Source organism: Eufriesea mexicana, unplaced genomic scaffold (assembly GCF_001483705.2).
Source record: "Eufriesea mexicana isolate 0111107269 unplaced genomic scaffold, ASM148370v2 scaffold630, whole genome shotgun sequence".
Taxonomy (NCBI): domain Eukaryota; kingdom Metazoa; phylum Arthropoda; class Insecta; order Hymenoptera; family Apidae; genus Eufriesea; species Eufriesea mexicana.
This window is the reverse complement of record NW_016908822.1, coordinates 31135-51326: the sequence shown is the minus strand read 5'-3', so window position 1 is coordinate 51326 and position 20192 is coordinate 31135. Positions and strand designations below refer to the sequence as shown.

The 20192-nt window shown below is 44.0% G+C and overlaps 1 protein-coding gene across 1 annotated transcript in view; it reads right to left on the bottom strand.

Annotated features, from left to right (window-relative positions):
* Positions 1–16377, bottom strand: part of LOC108546375 (venom dipeptidyl peptidase 4) — a 306649-nt gene extending 290272 nt beyond the window's left edge. The window contains exons 1-3 of the mRNA XM_017898424.1: positions 16365–16377; positions 15825–15922; positions 15625–15699 (exon numbers count right to left, since the gene is read on the bottom strand). Coding sequence (XP_017753913.1) covers positions 15625–15699; positions 15825–15922; positions 16365–16377 — 186 coding nt within the window. The remainder of the gene's footprint in view (positions 1–15624; positions 15700–15824; positions 15923–16364) is intronic.
* Positions 16378–20192: the final 3815 nt, after the last annotated feature.

Here is a 20192-nt window from a genome sequence, read left to right as displayed (position 1 = left end):
AATGATTAATTAATCGGCCGACCCGTGGTGAATTAATGCGACAGTTTTTTCCACCACGCAGCTGTTACGTCTGGAAATCATCGGTCTCGTTCCAGGATGAGAATAGAACGGGATCCTTTTTCTCGTCCTCGTCGAGACGTTCCCTAGCCTTCCTTTCTTCTTCCCAGCCAGACACGTTTATAGGAATGATCGATTGCCACGTCTAAAGTATCGTTGTCTTCCGAGTTCACCGTACCACCATTCCACGAGAATCATCGCTAGCAAAAGCATAGCAAGTCGATCGGGACATGTCACAGATCCTGATTGGTTGCAACGTATGATAGATTCAGGGAATGAATTACTACATTCCTGTCAAATTAAATTATCGCGAAAAATAGAGAAATATATCGACAGATGATCGGAAGTGGTCTTACTATTCTCAAAGGATCTACAAAATCCAAAATACACTTGACACTTTAATAATTAACACATTCAAATCTCAGACTTCGCGGTATCTATCGAATAATCTATAACCCTTTGAGGACTATGACCGCATATATGCTTTTTAAGTAAACTGTCAATTTGGTCAAGAAACTCATGTGCATTTGGTGAAAACAACTGATAAAGCCGAAAGACTCATATAGGTGACCACATATGTTTAGAATTTGACATGGAGTGCTATGTCGAGTGCTATCAATAGCGACCAAACAGAAATGTGCAGTGGCAATTTGAAATGCCTATTGTGGCAGCAACTTGACTCCACGATACGGTTAACCTCGAACCGTCCAGACTGCAAAGGGTTAACTGTCAAACGAAAGATAAAGTAGTCAAGCTAAACCGAAGAACCGCAGAATTTGTACCATGATCTTACATCATCCCCTGGTACTATCCCCCGAACCTCGAGTCCTCGGACGTCGCGCCACGAGATTTCTTCCCTCGAAGGAGCCCGGCCCAACCCCGACGGTTCTCGAGACACTCGAAGGTACCTACTTCGATAAATCGACGATCCAAGCTCTTCCATCTCACTTGCAAACACAAATTCCCGCACAGAAGTTTCAGCGAGCAAAATGACCCTCGTACGATCCAATCTCGGCCCGGAGCACCAGCCATCAGCGAACCGCAGGGATCGCGCAGAGATCGCTGGCATAAAACGGAATTCCTTCGAAACTCGACGTTCCCGTCGAATCATTCGTCGTGTACGGCCGAAAATCGTAAAACGGAATATAAACGCGTGGCCCGTGATCCGTGATCCTCCTCGGGGCATCGCGAGAAGCCAGCGACGGTGATTACCGGCATCATTTGCAACCGATTTTACGTGACAACGTGACCAGGTCGACGATGGGACACGGGCTGCTGGCACCGGTTTTATCGCTTGGACGAACATTGAATAAATAACGCGACGCTTCACCGTGATGACCGGGGGCGTTAAATCTTCATGGTGACCGGCCGAGAGCGAGGGACACGGTGCTTTATGGCCTCCCTGCTCGTCAACTGGTTGTTCCACCGGTTAATGGACATCTTTGAGAACGTCTGCGACGGCACGCCTTATCCTTACTGTTCGTCCAAGGAACCGTGGGGTATTCCCTGACGGATCGTGGACAATGTATCGATTACGGGGATTGGAAATAGAGAGGCTCCCCCGGTGTTACTCCGGAGACACATTTGCGTCTACGAATTCGCGTTGGACGGACGGTAAGAAACAATTCGGGTGGATATAAAAGACGAATTACGTGTACTGCATGAATCTGATGCGTTGGCAGGGTCGCTGGATGGCTAAGGGTTTTAAGCTACTGGTAAAGTTAGTACAAGATCGTAATATACCAGGGAACTATACGAGTTCTGCCGAGTCTAAGTCTATGCCAAGATTTTACGGTGGATCTCGATCACGTGGTTTATTTCTTCCGATTTCTTTGTCAAAGATTCACGTCCTTGCTGCTATTCTTCTGCTCATCGATGGATAATACTGTGCATGTCTTAAGAAAAGTCCCATAAAAGGGATTCAGGAATCCTAACTGCTCAGAGTGAAGGAGATTTTGCGATAGGGGCTGTTGATGAGGTAGACAGGTTCATTAAAATAGATAGGCCTTACTAGGCTTCTTACGAGTTCTAGCGAATCTACGTCTGTGTCAAGATTTTACGGTGGATCTCGTACACGTGGTTTATTTCTTCCGATTTCTTTGTCGAGCATTCACGTCCTTGCTGCTATTCTTCTGCTCATCGATGGATAATACTGTGCATGTCTTAAGAAAAGTCTCATAAAAGGGATTCAGGAATCCTAACTGCTCAGAGTGAAGAAGATTTTGCGATAGGGGCTGTTGATGAGGTAGACAGGTTCATTAAAATAGATAGGCCTTACTAGGCTTCTTACGAGTTCTAGCGAATCTACGTCTGTGTCAAGATTTTACGGTGGATCTCGTACACGTGGTTTATTTCTTCCGATTTCTTTCTCGAGCATTCACGTCCTAGCTGCTATTCTTCTGCTCATCGATGGATAATACTGTGCATGTCTTAAGAAAAGTCTCATAAAATGGATTCAGGAATCCTAATTGCTCATAGTGAAAAAGATTTTGCGATAGGAGCTGTTGGTGAGATTGACAGGTGTAATTAAAATAGATAGACCTCACCTAGCTTCTTATAAGTCACGCACTAGTAGGCTACCAGTCAGAACGGTGTCAAGAATTGACACTCATATTTCTAGACTCGTGACAGTCTCATATAGCGACAAAATAAGTTAGATCTCTTGTGTCGAATGATCCTATTCGTAAGTGTGACACCTCTAGCCAATAATCAAGGTTCATCTTGTTCAAGAAGGTGGACCTAACGCTATCAAACATCGCGATCCTAACAAGCATCGATTTAACAGACTGCTATACTATAGTAACAGCTTCAAAGAAATGGTCCCTCATTGCGATCTCCTGAAAGGGTACCGGTTTGCTCGAAAAAAGTCATCAAAGAGATGTGAAGAGAGCACACGGACGGAAACGCTACTCTTTCAGGATGAAAATAAAACGACACGATTATAAATGTAATATCGGCTCGTGCAAATAAGATCCGTGAGATCGGAGTTATTGGATCGCTATCGCGTATCCGCCTGCTTTTATTTCTCCGCGTTTATTGCAGTTTCAACGGCGCTATGATTAATGCCGGGCACACGGCAACATTTATTGGACGCGCAAAAAGCCCAACGACGCATTGTGTAAACATCGTGTCGGTGGAGTGGGCACTGATAACCGACTATGCTGCATTATAACGATATCCGACGTTTATCGTCCCTCTACTCGCGAGCAAAACTGATACACGTATTTAGCTGGGTTTCGGCTCCTATATGGGGGTGCAGAAAACAATCGTGCCCAACAACAACGGGATCTTAGGGGTCTCTTTGGTCATCCCATTAAGCTTTACGTTCACGCAAACTTTCGTCGAATTTCCTTGTGATATCGTGTGCTTTTCTAACCTCCATGTTTATTCACCCTCTATACAGGGTGTCTCACTAACGATAGTATAAATGGGACCTGGGTGATTCCACGTGAAAATACAAATCGAAAATAAGGAATAAAATTTTTTCATTGGAAGCTTCGTTTCCGAAAAAATCGACTTTGAATATTCACCGAATGCGCGAGCACTTGGCCGTGGCTTATATGAATAGACCATCGATACATGAGTATCGGTGGTACACTCGAGGAGGGGCTGATTCTACATGAAAAAGCAAATCGAAAATAAAGAATAAAATTTTTTCATTCGAAGCTTCGTTATCGAGAAAATCGACTTTGAATATTCACAGAGTACGCGCGCACTTAACTTTGGCTAAGGAGGGCGGGCCGTAAGAATACCAGCGCGCTCAGTGAATATTTAAAGTCGATTTTCTCGACAACGAAGCTTCCAATGAAAAAATTTTATTCTTCATTTTCGATTCGCTTTTTCACGTAGAATCAACCCCTTTACTGAGACATCATATATATAATGTAGGACAGTTCAGTGTTCAATTTTCAGTAAAACAGCGAATGATACAGTAAGATCAGTGGGTAGGGTCAGGGTGAAATAGCGAGTATATGATTATTCGAATTATATCATTATTTATTAGAATCGGAGAACCTGGTTGTGCATTTATGCTGTTCTAATCCTCCTCTTTCATGCATACATGTAGAGGATATAGATTGACAAAAGAAGAAGAGATGGTAGGTTCTAAAGTATATTTATTAGGTGCTACAGGGAAATTAAAAGTAAAGTATTATTGCGACTATTGACAACTACAATAACTCTGTCGCTGCTTGGTTCTATTACTGACTCTTGCTTATGACTCTTTGCTCATACGATGCATCTCAAAAATTTTATACATTCCACGAACTTCTTATTGCATCTAATAACAATTACACTAACTCTGTCACTGCTGGGTTCTATGACTGACTCTTGCTTATGACACCTTTTTATACGATGTATCTCAAAAATTTCATAAATTCAAAGAAATTATTATTGCGACTATTGACAACTACAATAACTCTGTCACTACTTGGTTCTATGACTAACTCTTGCTTATGACTCCTTGCTTATACGATGTATCTGAAAAATTTCATACATTCGCAGAACTTATTACTGCGTCTGATAACAATTACACTAACTCTGTCACTGCTGGGTTCTATGACTGACTCTTGCTTATGACTCCTTGCTCATACGATGCACCTCAAAAATTTCATACATTCCAAGAACTTATTATTGCGATTATTGACAACTATAATAACTCTGTCACTGCTTGGTTCTATGACTGACTCTTGCTTATGACTCCTTGCTCATACGATGCATCTCAAAAATTTCATACATTTCAAGAACTCATTCGTCTTTCTCGAATAATCTTAAAATATTCTGACTCTTTCATATATCTTCACCCTCCATATACGTTTCACCCTGTATGCGAACACTCTACCCTTCGATTTGCGTCTTTTTCGACAAACACCCGCAACCTAACCTAACCTAACCTCATCAATGAAACATAAGTAAAGTAGACAACTATACAACCCTTTTTGCCCAGAATTTCGAAACACGTTGCTAATTTGCTAAGCGATCCGGCCCAGCCTGTAGACCCGTAGTCGTACTCTCCGTGCGTCATCCTGTAGGAACATCCTTGAAACGGATCGATCAGGGAAGCTGCAAGAAAACCGTGTCGGACAAGCCTTCAAAGAACGCGGGGAAAAAAAGGAAAGCTGCCGATAAATCGTCGTTTTTACCAGGCGAAAGGAATAATAAGACAGGGGGAGAGGGGGCGCGAAAGAGCAGGAATCGCGGCGGGGAAAAAAAAGGAGGATGGAAGGAAGATCGAGAGGAACGGCGCGACGTTAACGAGCAGAGATCGCGCGCGAGACCGATTTTCCACTCTGGATGTTTGAAGCGCGCCGCGTGACTTCATTAAACGCGCGCGATACACGTCGCGAGATAAAACTCCACGCAGAAGGTACACATTATGCGGCAGGCAACGTGACATGCTATCGTGCAAGCGGAGCATCCTCTAATGATGCAAGGACCGGATGGTGGCGCAGCAATATTCTCTTTCGTAGCTTTCCTTCTGGCAGGCAACCTCTGTTCGTGTTTCGCCCTCCGCCGCACCCCCGCGCCCACCCCCGGGCCCACCCTGTCCGTGTCCGCGTTAACCCCGCATGGAAAATTCCAATAATCAGCAAACTTGTCTACGCGTGTACACTCGCAACCGGAAATTCATTAGACGGCCATTGTGCATTTCCCACGTCCCCAATTAGTATTATTTTTCGGCGCGTCACGCGCGCGGAAGCGTCGCGATTTCGATCACCGATTGCCACGTACGATCCAGCGGGATCTATCGAGGCGAATTACGCGTTCGGTAACAGTCACGATGTACTACCCTATAAGGCTGTGTTTATCTGTATCGATCAGTTTCGCATATATTATTCGTCCCTTTGTCTAATCCAGTTACGGTTAACAGGCTTCCCAGTCGCGAGTAAATGAGGAAGGTATAATGTAGAAATTCGAGTGTATCGATTTATTAATTATAGCAAGTTAGACTTTGGCAAAACCTGAAAAGATTAATATCAGTGGTATACCGATGTTTAATTTATAGTATTTGATACATTGAGCTGGTTTTGAATTATTAGAATTTGGAGACATCTTTGAGTCACCTTTCTTCTAATTTTATACAGTTGGAATAATTATGTCGCGTGGTTAATTTGTATCATGACGTTGGAATTGCTAAAATTATTAGAAGAGATTAACTATAATTATAGTAACTTAGATTTTCGGAAAATCTGAAAAGCTTAATATCAGTGGAATACCGATATTTAGTTTATAATATTTGATATATTCAATTGATTTAAAATTATCAACATCTGGGACTATCTTTGAGTCACGTTTCTTCTAATTTTATGTAGTTGGAATAATTATTTCGCGCGATTAATTTGTGTCATGTTAGAGTTGTTAAAATTATTAGAGGAGATTAACTATAATTATAGTAACTTAGATTTTCGGAAAATCTGAAAAGCTTAATATCAGTGGAATACCGATATTTAATTTATAATATTTGATATATTCAATTGATTTAAAATTATCAACATCTGGGACTATCTTTGAGTCACGTTTCTTCTAATTTTATGTAGTTGGAATAATTATTTCGCGCGATTAATTTGTGTCACGTTAGAGTTGTTAAAATTATTAGGGAAAATTAACTATAATTATAGTAAATTAGATTTTTGGAAAACCTGGGAAACTTAATATCAGTGGAATACCGATTTTTAATTTATAATATTTGATACATTGAGTTGATTTTAAATTATCAGCAACTGGGACTATCTTTGAGTCGCCATTTTTCTAATTTTATGTAGTTGGAATAATTATTTCGCGCGATTAATTTGTGTCACGTTAGAGTTGTTAAAATTATTAGGGAAAATTAACTATAATTATAGTAAATTAGATTTTTGGAAAACCTGGGAAACTTAATATCAGTGGAATACCGATTTTTAATTTATAATATTTGATACATTGAGTTGATTTTAAATTATCAGCAACTGGGACTATCTTTGAGTCGTCATTTTTTTAATTTTACATGATCTGAATAATTATTTCGCATGATTGATTTGTGTCATCGCGTTGGAATTGTTAAAATTATTAGTGGAGATAAACTACAAATATAGTAACTTATCACTTTCGGAAAACTTGAAAAGCTTAATATCATAATATCTGGAATACCGATATTTAATATCTAATATTTGATATATTGACTTGATTTTAAATTATCAGCATCTGGGACCATCTTTGGTCAGTATAACAATTTCACGTGGTCAATTTGAACAATCACTTTAGAATCGCTAGCATTATTAAAGGAGATTAACTTATCTTTTATTTTTCTTATCTTTCGTAAATATTTTATGGTATACTAAAGGGATCGCACCGGTTGATTTGGAAAATAAATAAATAAATAAATCTTCAGCGAGATGGAGTGAGTTTACCCGGCATCGGAAGTGACGGGATCGTTTGGTCGGGAAATAACGGCGATCCCTGGCTCGATCCCTAGACCTACTAGATCGATGAGTCTCTCAGTCTGGCCGCTTAACCCCGTCCGACCGTTTCCACCCCTCGAATCGAGTGACTCGACGATAATAATAACATTTGTCATTAATTACACGCATTAATCGCTGCGCGGGACGGCATTAATCACCGTGATTAATTGCATGGCGGTAATACCGCGCCCACTCCCATTACTCCAACTTGCAGCCCCGTCTGATATCGAAAGACACGGGACCAGGGAACCTCTGTCGAAGACATGCACCGACACACCCCCGCCGAGAAATTTAAACAAATTCCAGCCCCGAGATACCCTACCGATCCGAGATAGAATAAATAATTCCGTCTGGCCGAGATCGATCGGGAAGATCTCGAAAACGACAGGGGCATTAAAATTCGGCGGATTAAAATTCAGACGCTATTGGATCAGCCTGTACAGCCGTTGAATCGGACATCACGCTCATGGAGGGTCGTAATTTCAATTGGAAAACGACTAAAAAGGTCCGCGGGGAGGACTGCTCGTGCTCGTGCACGGAAAGCCGAACGACCGGGCCTGGCTCGCATTAGTATTCGGGGTTGGTTCATCCACCGGTGGCTGAGAACCCCTGCTCGGTTCCGCGTGCATTTCAACGGCAGCTGGTATCGGTGCCGGGCACCAACAGCTTTCCGCGATGGCTGCTTCTCGCAATCATGCGGCGATATCGTAAATAAGCGGCCCTCGAGATTCCTTTAACTAATATCGCTCGCAGCACGCTTCGTCGCGCTTCTTTTTAATATTCTTTTTAATCCCGAAAAACTTCCAGCCGATATCGTAAGGGCGAAACTTCTCGAACGCCTGCGAAATTATTCGCTAGCCCCGTAGTCGCCCGGTAAATAAAAGTCCTCGGCAATGGAACCGTGGATGAAGGGGGGAGTGAAGAAACGAAAAGGGGCCGATCCGGACATTCTTGTCGTGAAATTGGAGCACAACGAAGAGGGGTGGGACAAGAGCCCGTTGAAAATTACTATTCCGGCGCGAATTAAGGGGATTTCGAGAAGCAGGACAGTGCTCGAGGCAGGCCTCATTACGGCCGATCCTTTGCCGATAAGAAGAAGATAACGGCTCGAGGGTGGTATAAAATTCGTGGAGAACATCGAGGGCTTCTTTGGATACCCGGAACCGAGCTTCGATTTTATACGCTACGGGACAGCGGCCCCTGGAACGTCTGGCACGTGGACATCCGATCGGTTCCTGATAGCCACGCTGGACCATGACCGCCACACGCGTCCTGCATCTAAACGGACCAATCTGAAGCGACTACGGACAAATTCGGGGTGTAAACAAACCAACGGATCTAAGAAATGCTTTTGAAAAGAGGTTGGATACGATTCGGGTACTATTCCGTGGACCGATGATCGTTGATCACTAGGGGTGTGCTCGATCTCGATGATCCATGTGGGACGGGAGACCAGGAAAAATTCTCGATCCTTTGGATCCTGACGTTCTCGGGATCTAATACCAGTACTAATCGACAATTACTCTTCGCAAGATTATCCCAACTACCCTCTACCGAGCCCTTTGTACCCTAATCGCTGTCAATTCTGGTCAGTGTTTTGATACCTCGTGCTAAGTCGTGACATCACCGAACTTCTGATCACGCGACGGTTAGAATTAAGCTCGTAATGGATCCGTATTCCTCCAAATCCCATTCACCCTTGACCCCAAGCCTGAACCTACCCCTCGCGTGATCAGAAGTTCGATAACGTCACGATTTGGTGATATCCGACATCCCAACACTGGTCCTAAGGTTGCGGGCCCACTGACGTCGCGTGTGCCAAACGTCGAAGTCCAAGCCTAGGTTAATGGCCACCTGACCCTTATCTAACGGCTGTTTGTCCAAACCTTCGCAAACTTTACCAAATGGCTGCCATAGACTTAGACCGTTTCTGAGTCTACCTAGCTTGAATCAAGACACAAGCATTCGAAATATAAATAAATCGTCTGAATACCGTGACACTCGGCCAAGTGACTCACTTCTTGGACAGGCACCAGAAAATCGACCTTGAGAGGGTACACTCTAACTAGCCCTGTTTCACCGATCCGACAGCGAGTTCTCTCAACTTGGGTTCTCGTTCGGTCATTTGCATCATGGTGGCGTGTTTGTCGTAGGCGGTTAGTTAAGGAACGGCAGGAGGACAGGTCGGATCCACCCGTTGGAAATCCAGCTGGTGACCACGGTCGTACATAACTCAGGATTGCACAGCAGCGGTAACGGGGTGGTCGGTAGCCGCTACACGGGAGTCGCGGGACCGAGATGGCGCTGCTGTGCGCGCGTGCGAATGTAGCGAGACCTGACGGAGGGTCGGGACGAAGGTGGAAACCGTGGGATTCGGGTCTACTGACGCGGGTAGCCGGCGAAAGCAGACAAATAGGAAAAGAAGAGCGCGGACTGGTTGAAGGGAGGCTGACAGAGGGTCGCGGCCGACGAAATGGCGCGGACGGGGTGCGGAGAGGAGAGCGCAGCCGGTGCAACGTGATTCTAAAATAAATCTATCGGATTTTGAATTTGAATACGGGACACAGACGTCGTCGTATTGCGAATGGAACGACGTAGAGCTCGCCTAAACAGCTCAGAGCTATTGCTTCTGGGGCGTAGGGGACACGCTGTGCCTGACAACTAGATCCGTCAGGGTGGCCGTGAAATTTTTAACCGGCTGACAGTTGCCCGTGGTGATTCGTGCGATCCAAGTATCGATGAGAAAATGGCGCCGAGTGAGTCGTAACTCCGCGACGCTGTTGGCCTAACCACGGGATAGATAAAAGAGCCGTGTGCTCGAACGGTGTAACCCTGGACAACGGTTACTCGAGGCTCGTCACTGATAAAGCACTCGGGTAGACGCGAAATGGGAGAAAACAAAGGGACCATTACTCCCGAGAGAAATACTGGGAGAAGCAGATAAGTGGCGAGAGGGGCAGTTGCGAGACGGGGTGGAAGAGATTTGGGATACTGTGGCCATAATGTATGCAATTGGGCCGGCCAGTACGTAGGATGGTACCCTGTTGGTCGATTATGCGTGCTGCTGAATGGCACGGGAAGCCAGGACCGTCGACTGCGTAGGCACTATGCATGTCAGGTATTATATGGTATTTAGCGTGTATCTGCTGCTCCGCACACGCCGTGCTTTCGCATTCTGCAGTTGGAATTACGTTGGAACACGTGTTCCAAGAACATCATCCGCACGGTCGCATCCGACACCGATCTGTGCTCGCTCTTTACGCGAATCCGTTCGCGGTTCTTCCAAGGTAGCCGTGGTATTGATTCGGGGGTGAAAGAGAAACAAGTTTCGGCGAATAATCGGGGAGTTAGCGCGAAGCTCCGGGGGTCCGATGCGACCATAAATTTGGACGTTTGCGGAGAATTATCGGGACGAGTGGAATTTCGTCGCGTGAAATGAGCGAAATGGGCGAAATAGGTAAAATGGTAATGATGGCTGACAAGGTATGATTAAGCGAATTTAGTACTCCAGATCGCGTGACTTCTGTATTAGTATCGCGCATTGAAATCGACCGATAGTAGCAGAAATGGCACGTTTCATTGGATAACGAGTAGGAGGATTTTGTTACGTGTAATAACGAAGTAAACGAATTTTAAATTCCAAATCGCGTGACATTTGTGTCGTTCTCAGTGACTCGGATCACTGATAACGCTGGCTTGTTACGTTAACTGCCATATTGGTCACCTGTAACCGTAATTTATTTTCTCAGTGGGACCATGGTGGTTCAAAATGTTTAAACTGATATCCTCGACTAAATAATTAAATTAATGTACATATTAATAAATAAACAAATAAAATAAAATGGCACGAAAATGAGCTACAATAAAAAGTCCATTTTGGTCCCCAACGTTTTCAAAAAATTACTACAACGAACAGGACAACTGTATCAGAAGAATAATGGTAACAATGGTCCGGAATAAACGAATCAAACGAATAAGAGATTCACGTGACTTTTCTTATCGCTCTCTAACGTAAGAATGGTACGATTTACAATAGTCTCTAATAAAAAGTCCATTTTGGTCCCCAACGTTTCCAAAAAATTACTACAACGAACAGGACAACTGTATCAGAAGAATAATGGTAACAATGGTCCGGAATAAACGAATCAAACGAATAGGAGATTCACGTGACTTTTCTTATCGCTCTCTAACGTAAGAATGGTACAATCTACAATAGGCTATAATAAAAGTTTCATTTTGGTCTCCAAGGTTTTCAAAAAATTATTGCAACGAATAGGGCAACTCCATTAGAAAAATAATGGTAACAATGGTCCAAACTAAACGAATCGGAGAGTCACGTGACTTTCTTATAGCTCTCTAACGTACGAATAGTACGATCTATAACAGGTTATAATAAAAGATCCATTTTGGTCCCCAACGTTTCTAAAAAATTATTGTAACGATTAGGACAACTCTATCAAAAGAATATTGATAAAAATGGTCCAGAATAAACGAATCAAATAAATCAGAAATTCACGTGACTTTTCTATCAATCTCTAGCGTAATAATAGTACGACCTAAAATAGGCTATAATAAAAGTTCCATTTTGGTCCCCAATGTTTCCAAAAAATTACTGTAACGATTAGGACAACTCTATCAGAAAAATAATGGTAAAAATGGCCCGGAATAAACGAATCAAACGAATCAAAAATTCAGGCGACTTTTCCACCGTTCTCTAACGTAAGAATCCGAAAGCAAGGGATCGAAATTGGGTCTAGTCTATATCCAGCACTGGCCGAACCAAAGGCCAAGTGGAAGCTAATTTCGACATAGTCTATTTCCGAAAGCGAGGTTCATCGGAGCACCAGAGAGCGATATTCGCGTTTCGGAACCGCGAGTCGATCCAAAAGGGGCTCATAATTTCTCCCACTTTTTCTCGTTTATTGCCGCCTTGAACTAGGCCACCGGTGCGTTCGATCCGCCCTTAAAATCCACTATATCTGCCGGCGGTACGCGGCCAACTTTTCCAGCCTGCGCGTAACTTCCAAACCTGATAACCCCCGCGCGCGTGAAAACATCGGAAAATTGGTTTACTTTTCAGCAGGCAGAAGCGTTGCAGTCCACCGGAAGTTACCGCCACGCAAATTGCTCCGAATAACCGGAAACGGAGCCTAAACGACGCGTCGCGCAGCGAATTTCGCTCGAATTGAGCTTGAAAATTTCACCTGATTTTTTAATATTCTTCCCCGCGAGAGTGAAAAATATACGATGCAATTATAAAATGGCCACCTCGCTTATTTTCACTCGGCAAGTATCTCCGTTAGCATGCTTCAAATTAGTACGCGCGATCCGATGTATTATACATGCATAACGGGTGAGCTCGTTAGAAACGGATTTTAATTTTTTCGATGCTACTTTGACGCATGAAAATTTCCGAATCTAGCTGTTCTTTAATTTATCCCCTGCATACAAGTTCCCCTCGATAGTTTCCGTAACACTGAACCTATCACGACCTGTCAATTGACAGATAGATGAAGAAAATGGAAGAAACAAAGATATTGGAAAATTTGCGATATTTATATTAAAAGGAAAATCGAGAAACGAAATGACAGCACCGCAAACGTTGAATACGAAATTTTTAATCAAATATCTAGAAGTGTTTATTCAGGCCGTGGTAGGTTCTCTGAATATTGGTTTCGTGGGTGTGGGCGAAGTTGAACGAGTGAAACTCATTTGTCCTATAATTGTGCAATATGTGATATAAATATATGACCGAGTGTTTGTCTAGTGTGAATGATGTTTGAACAAATGTTTAGAAGAATGTGCCAGAATGAAACAGTTGTCTCAGAAGCGTCAAAGAGTGGACACGTAAATATAATCAATATGTAGAGTGAATGAGAGAGAAGCAACTTCTAAAAAGAGTGCACCTATTTACCATTCAAATAGACTATTATTTAAATATTTTATCTTAAATATACTTTGTGTGATAGTCGCTAAAGAGGTCCTAGGTATTATCTAGTTCATTTTATCCACAAGTTTAGTGTTAACCCTTTTCACTCGAGAGGCGCCACTCAGTCGCCATTTCATCACATTCTAAAGATCGATGTTAATTAATATATGAAATATTCATTTTATCCACAAGTTTAGTGTTAACCCTTTTCACTCGAGAGGCGCCACTCAGTCGCCATTTAATCACATTCTAAAGATCGATGTTAATTAATATATGAAATCTAAAATTACTCAACGATGCGTGGAATGTCGAGGTAAAATAATTCCACGTCTTAATTTGCATTTTCTTATTTATCGTTTTAAAAAAATCCTAGATTTTATGGCAGAAAGTGTTCGAATCACTAGTTTTCTGTAACGAAAGAATTGCCGAGTGCAAAGGGTTAATACTATGCCGTCTGGTGGAACCACATTGGTGTCATGCGAAAACATGACATATCGAGCAAATGTCAGTGACACCACGTTGGCATCATGGGCAAATGGTAAATCGAATGACCAAACAAAAGAATCCCCATTAGAAGTGCGGACGGCATAGTGTTAAGATGCAATTTGAAGTCATTCGGTTGCTTATAAGAATTTTGACGCTAACGATGTACTGTGCGTTCGAGGAAAGAAGACCCAGTGTTTACATCCTCAGAGTAGATTAACTCTACTGACACTCTCCTGATCAAAGGCAGTGACCGTTAATAATTTTGGGTTTTGTATATTTCGTTCTTGACTCGTTCTTTGTTGATCGAGGAAGATATAGTGCGTTCGAGGAAAGGAAACACAGCGTGTTTACATCCTCACGGCTGATTGACTTCACTGACACTCTCCTGATAACAAGCAGTGACTGCTATTGGCTGAAAACGGTAACTGATGACCTTCGTCACCATCTTCGGTCAATAACGGTCACTGCCTATGATGAGCGGAGTATTAGCAGAGTTAATCAGCCGTGAAGATGTAAACACGCTGAGCCTTCTTTCCTCGAACGCGCTATATCCTCCTCGATGAACAAAGAACGAGTCAAGAACGAAATATGCAAAACCCAAAATTACTATATCCCATTTTCATCTATAAATGGATTCTCGTCGCGTTCATGTGCATGGCGAATCGCGCGATTATTTTGGAATAACCAGTGACGTAATTGAGTCCGCGAGGAGGGCATAGGGACAGGCGTTGGTGGAAAAACGGGATCGAAAGCTCGAAACGAAATTCGCTGTTTCCCCGTCCTCGTGCCGCTGAATTTCAAATAACCCGCCCCCCGACGAAAAAAAGCACGGATCTTTCGCCGTGGCCAATTCATTTAAATGCAAATGTAAACTTCGAGGGTGATAAAACAACTGTCGCGCGTTATAGCGCGGAAGAAGGCCTTTTTATTTGCCCTCGTAAACCGGTCCGAGCGATCGCTTCCCGACGGAAGAATTCCGCCGGAAATGGGCAGCCATAACGACCGGTCCTCCGCGGCCATTATCTCGTTATGCATTCCGATCGAATCGCCGCCGATCTGATCGATGGGACAAAGTTAGGCGAACACGGTCGTCTCGACGATAGCGTGAAATCAAATCGCGAGAGGGATGAAAGTTGCGCGGCCCGGAAGTCGCGGGTTCGGTTAATAGGGGATCCGAAAAATGGGATCGCGAGGGCTCGAGTTAACGAAGAGAAACTTGCGAAAACGGATAACGGGGAAGTTGAAAAACGGAATCCTTAGTTTCACTCGACGCGACGGGAAAGTTTCAGCGGAAACTCGGGTTAAATTCGTCGAACGCATCGCGCGAGAACCGTTCATCTTCGTCCTCGAGATCGCTCGATATCCTTCTTCCTCTTTTTCCCTGCCACCCTTCCCTCGCTTTTTCTCTCGATTCCGACATTTTTTCCACGACACGTTTTTCCCACGATTTATCCGCGCGTGTACGTATATGTAGGCGAGGCATCGCGCGATTTATGTATCGTTCGCGCACTTTTGTGGACCGATGTAAATGGCCGGCAGGTGCGGGTATTGATCGAAGCCTATCAGACGAGGTAATTTCGTGGTCAGTCTGCGCGAAATTTATTCGCAGTTCCGGTCCGTCCACGGCGTAATAACGGCGAAATTTTCATTTCTACCGGCTCCTGGCAACGATAAAGAGCGGATTCCGGTGCAATGTGTCGTGCAAATGTAGCTTACCTTCTGGTAGTCGATGGCCAGCAGGAGGTATTTCCGGTCGGCCGAGAGCTGATGATCGAAGCTCGATACCAGCGTCTGTGAAATTGCGAGAAGGAAATAATTATCGTGAAAGAAATCGTTGGAAACGAGGCTAATTATCTTCGAGGGACCAGCGTCCGTCTCGGAGCTGGCAAAGCGGAAGGAAAACACGTTGTACTCACGTTGTTACTCGAGTACTCCAGGATCTTCCTCGGCTTCCTCGATATGACGTGATAGATCAGGAGATTTCCAGTTTCATCCCGATACAGTATCTCGTTTCCTGCAACAGAGACGGCCACGTGTATTTCTCCCGCGATCACCGGCCAGAGATACGCGAGCTTTTGTTGCGGGAAAAAAATTACCCGATAAAGAGCGACCCGATAAAATGAAATTACTTTTATATTGCCCTCGGATGGCAGGATGGGATCGCTGCCGACTGGAAGAAACGGCAGACTCCGACAAATTTTATACCGTATTATCGGCTCTGATTCATTGAAACAGAGATCCCTTTATCCGTTCAATTAATTACCATCGCAATGGAGATTCAGGAGAATTAAACGGTCGTACAAACTGCGATTCGGTAAATGGAATTTCCCAAATCCCCTTTGCGCGGCAAGAAATCCTGTTTCGCGCGACGCGAGACAAGATGGCCGACTGAGGGGACCAGAAGTCCGCGCGCGGCCGCTGTTGTTGATCCGGGCTCGCGCGGCGCTAGTAGTCACCTTGGTCCGGCATCGTAGCTAAGCAGTGACCGGAAACACGAGCGTAGAAGTTAACAGTGCGGTATAAACGAAATACGTTACCCGATATATTTCATTTAATTTACAGTCGTGTTTAAATTATCGACTAAGTGGCTCGTGGCGAATTTTATTGTCCCCGTAATTGCAGTCGGAGGACAGAATAAAATTTACTAATCGCGTGGACAATATTTTAGAACGGGAATCGTAATATTCGATCATATTTTAAGAGCAGTAGAAATTGGAAATATTTTTCTTTCCTGTTTCACCCCTGTTATGTGCCATGTTCCTCGCTGCTCTATATATAATACCGTAAAAACCACTTGCTCTAGATTACCTTGGTTCGATATTATCGCGATGCTCACCTGGTCACTGCGTTCTACGTTGGCATTCCTAATTAACCCGAATTGACGGAGTTTTGTCCAACGAACGAATGCCAACGCGATAATCCGCGGCCCTCCTTTAACCATTAACCACCTCTGTTCCCGATTAGCTTGGATTAACAAGGCTTCATCGTGGTTGGAAGGGATCGCACACCTGTGAGCGATATCCGGTATCGGGCCTATATATCGAGGTACTAATATAAACGTCAGACACCAGGATTCGTGGACATTTTTCCCGGTGTTTCCTTACCGTGCCATTGAGCCTGGTATAGCCGCATAAAACTGTGCACGCGAAACGTACGAGTTTTTAATATCCGGCCTGGTAGATCGGTAACGACACCCTGTGACGTACCGGAGAGGGATGCTGGTGGGACGAAGTGAAATCTGTGCGCGGAGAACGAAGAGCTCGAGATATTTTATTTTATTTTTTTTTCAAGTTTCCTGTAAGTACAGACACGGAAGATGTCTGGTGCTTCCGATAAAGTCTCGAAGGTGGAAGAAGAAGATAATTTATTCTCCGGAAAAAAGGTAGAAATAGAAGGACGAGAGTACTCGTCCAGGAAGCTTCGCTCATCTATCAAGTCCAGCGTTTCTTGTTTCTGACGCGATAGCAGTTTCAGCAGCGTATATAAAAATATTCTACAAGCGGAAGATAAAAAAACATCGGAACGAGGGAAAGAACGTTGGAGAGAATACAGAAATCTGTTTAAAATTGAAAATCGACGTAGAATAGCTCGGTAAAGGTTTTTCGCTTCTGTAGATACCGGATATTCGTTCGGGAAATCGACGCTGGCGGCGCTAGTCTCGCTCGCGGGCACCAAGATGGCGCGTCCGTGGTTCAATTATTTCATTCCGCGAGTGTATACGCCCAGTATGTACTTGATCTTTCTTACTCGCGTTTTCTTATCACTCCATCGTCCGGAATACTTTTCTCATTTATCAAATCCATCGTTTCCTATTTCTCGCGTGACAGCAGTTTAAGGTGTGTACGCGAAGATATTCCACGGCGAGAAAATGAAAGGATTAAAGCAACGAAGAAAAGAACATCCTCGAGGGAATAGAAGTCTGTTTAAAAATGTAAACGAAGTAGAATAGCTCGAGTCGAGACGCTTCTTCCACGCGCATACCGAATATACGTTCGAGAAGTCGCCGCTAGTGGCGCTAGTGGCGGTACAAGATGGCGCGCCGATAGATCAATTATTTTATTCCACCGTACGAGTGCGTGTCCAGCATGCACTTACGTAGTTTGATCTTTCAACTGCTACTCGCGTCTTTTTATCACTGCACGGGGTTTTTAGCGGAGAGGAACACGAACGACGATAAAGAGAGAATTTTTACGAGGCCACCAGTCGGGTGTACTCCATGATTACCATTGTTATTGGGTTGTTGTCGCGCTTGCACGTGTAATAAACCGCGGATACTTTAGGTAGCAACGCGTGAAAAGCGATTTTTATTGTTAAATATCTCGTAAACTATGCAAAGGCTATAGAAACCTGACGCGAATCGAACATTTTTCGCTTTTATACCTGCGTATCAAGTTTTATCACGATCACCGGTATATCGTCTGCTACCCAGCTCATCTGGCCCGGGAATTATCCAAGCACGACGAGAAAGATGCTACGAGATGCTCGTGGATCGATCATGCAGGTCGTCTGTGACGTTACGAATGATCGGTGAACCGGACTACAAGCGTTCCGTTCATTTTCATAGAAGTCCACGAGATCCCTTCAGATTTCACAGGCTGCTGGCTCCATCGTGGCTCACGCATGCATTATTACAAGACGCCATTGCCAAATATGCCAGCAACGCGTACCGGCCAAAGGTACATACCAGGCTGTGCACACGGTGTCCTCCGTGCACACGGATGCCTGGAAAATCCACGTCGACACGGGATTTGCCGTGGATAATGCCGCCCAGCCTTGACTCGTTCGGGCTGACACGTTGTTTTCCCGCAATTTCTTACCAGACAATAACGCCGCAGGTCCGCCGGCTATTTCTTACGCACACCTATTGAAATATCTCCGCCAGAAAACCTGGCGACGCCAGTTGCTGACCTACATCTTCTTTCAAATGAATCCCGTGGAAGCTGCCGGACGACCGTCATCAGCGTGAGACAATTCAGAACTTGGGTCGGAGGCACCGCGTGTTTGAACAAATAAGCACTGGGATTGCTGTTATTTTGGAAATGAATATTCGCGATGTTTATCGCTGGTAGGTGATTCCGGAGTCGCGGAGACGCGTTAGGGGGCTAAGTACCCGAGATTAGGTGCGATCAGGGCTGTAGGAGGACGTGACCGAGTGCGTCCTGGGGGAGCGTGCATAATTTACATGTGGATCTGGATCTGGATCTGGATCTGAACCTGATGAAAAAGACTGTCAAATAAATAGAGACTATGCGCTTGCTGGAATAAGCTATATATCGTCAGAAGATGCACACGAGCTAACTGTCAAATAGAATCGAGAGTGAGATCTATATTTTGTCCGGTTATAGTTTCATATCAGAGGGAATATTTATCGCTGGAATTAGCACTAGACGTGTCATGAATAACTAAACACAGCATTTGAAGGTGATAATAGAAGCAGCATGGTAAAGAGAAATAGGTATATAATCTCGGCACTACTAGACAAAGCTGGACGCTAATCCTCTTACTCCTCTTTTGGTATTTCTCGAAACAAACCGGTTTTCCGATTATTGCAATTACACAGTCTGATCCTTGTCATAGTCTTAATTTAATTATTCGGCTTGCACGAGCTCTCTGACAAAAGGATTTGGTCAGATTTTGATAGATGGACTCTCCCATCCAGAGGAAGCTCCCGAATTGCAAATTTCGATTAATTTTGGAAAGGGAATACATGAAATTTATTTACAGGTATGACTAGAAAATAGTCTCGCGATCCTATGTCCCTAAAAACTTGCGGATGACGAGTGAAATCCCTAAGGTATTCAGACAGGGGGACTCTAGACAGAGGCTGGGGCTAAGATCGACGCAAAAAGGCCCAAGAATAAACTTGCTTGCGAGTAGAAGAGGTAAGAGTATACCTCAGTGAAGAGAAGCAGTTAATAGACGACGGTGCAATTCATCCTGCTCGTCACCCTCTGGTAGCTGCGAGCTCGGGGATGGGATGCTGACTTTGAGGTATAGGCGCAAGCCAGGGTGCTCGTGGGAGCTTCGACCCGAGCGCTACGTTAACCGTTATTATCATAATTTAAATACGACGCGTGTATTCCAGTAGCAATATGGGTTAACGTGTATAATCTACAATCGAAACTCATACGTGCTCGAATATCCACGGTTTCGGAGCTAATATCTCGCGATGTTGCTTCGCAAACAATGTGCCAAGATTCAAGCCTGCAGTTATAATTGTCGACAAAAATCGTCGATATTCTTTAACGACGAATAAATAAGATAGCGAAACTCTGGTATTAAAA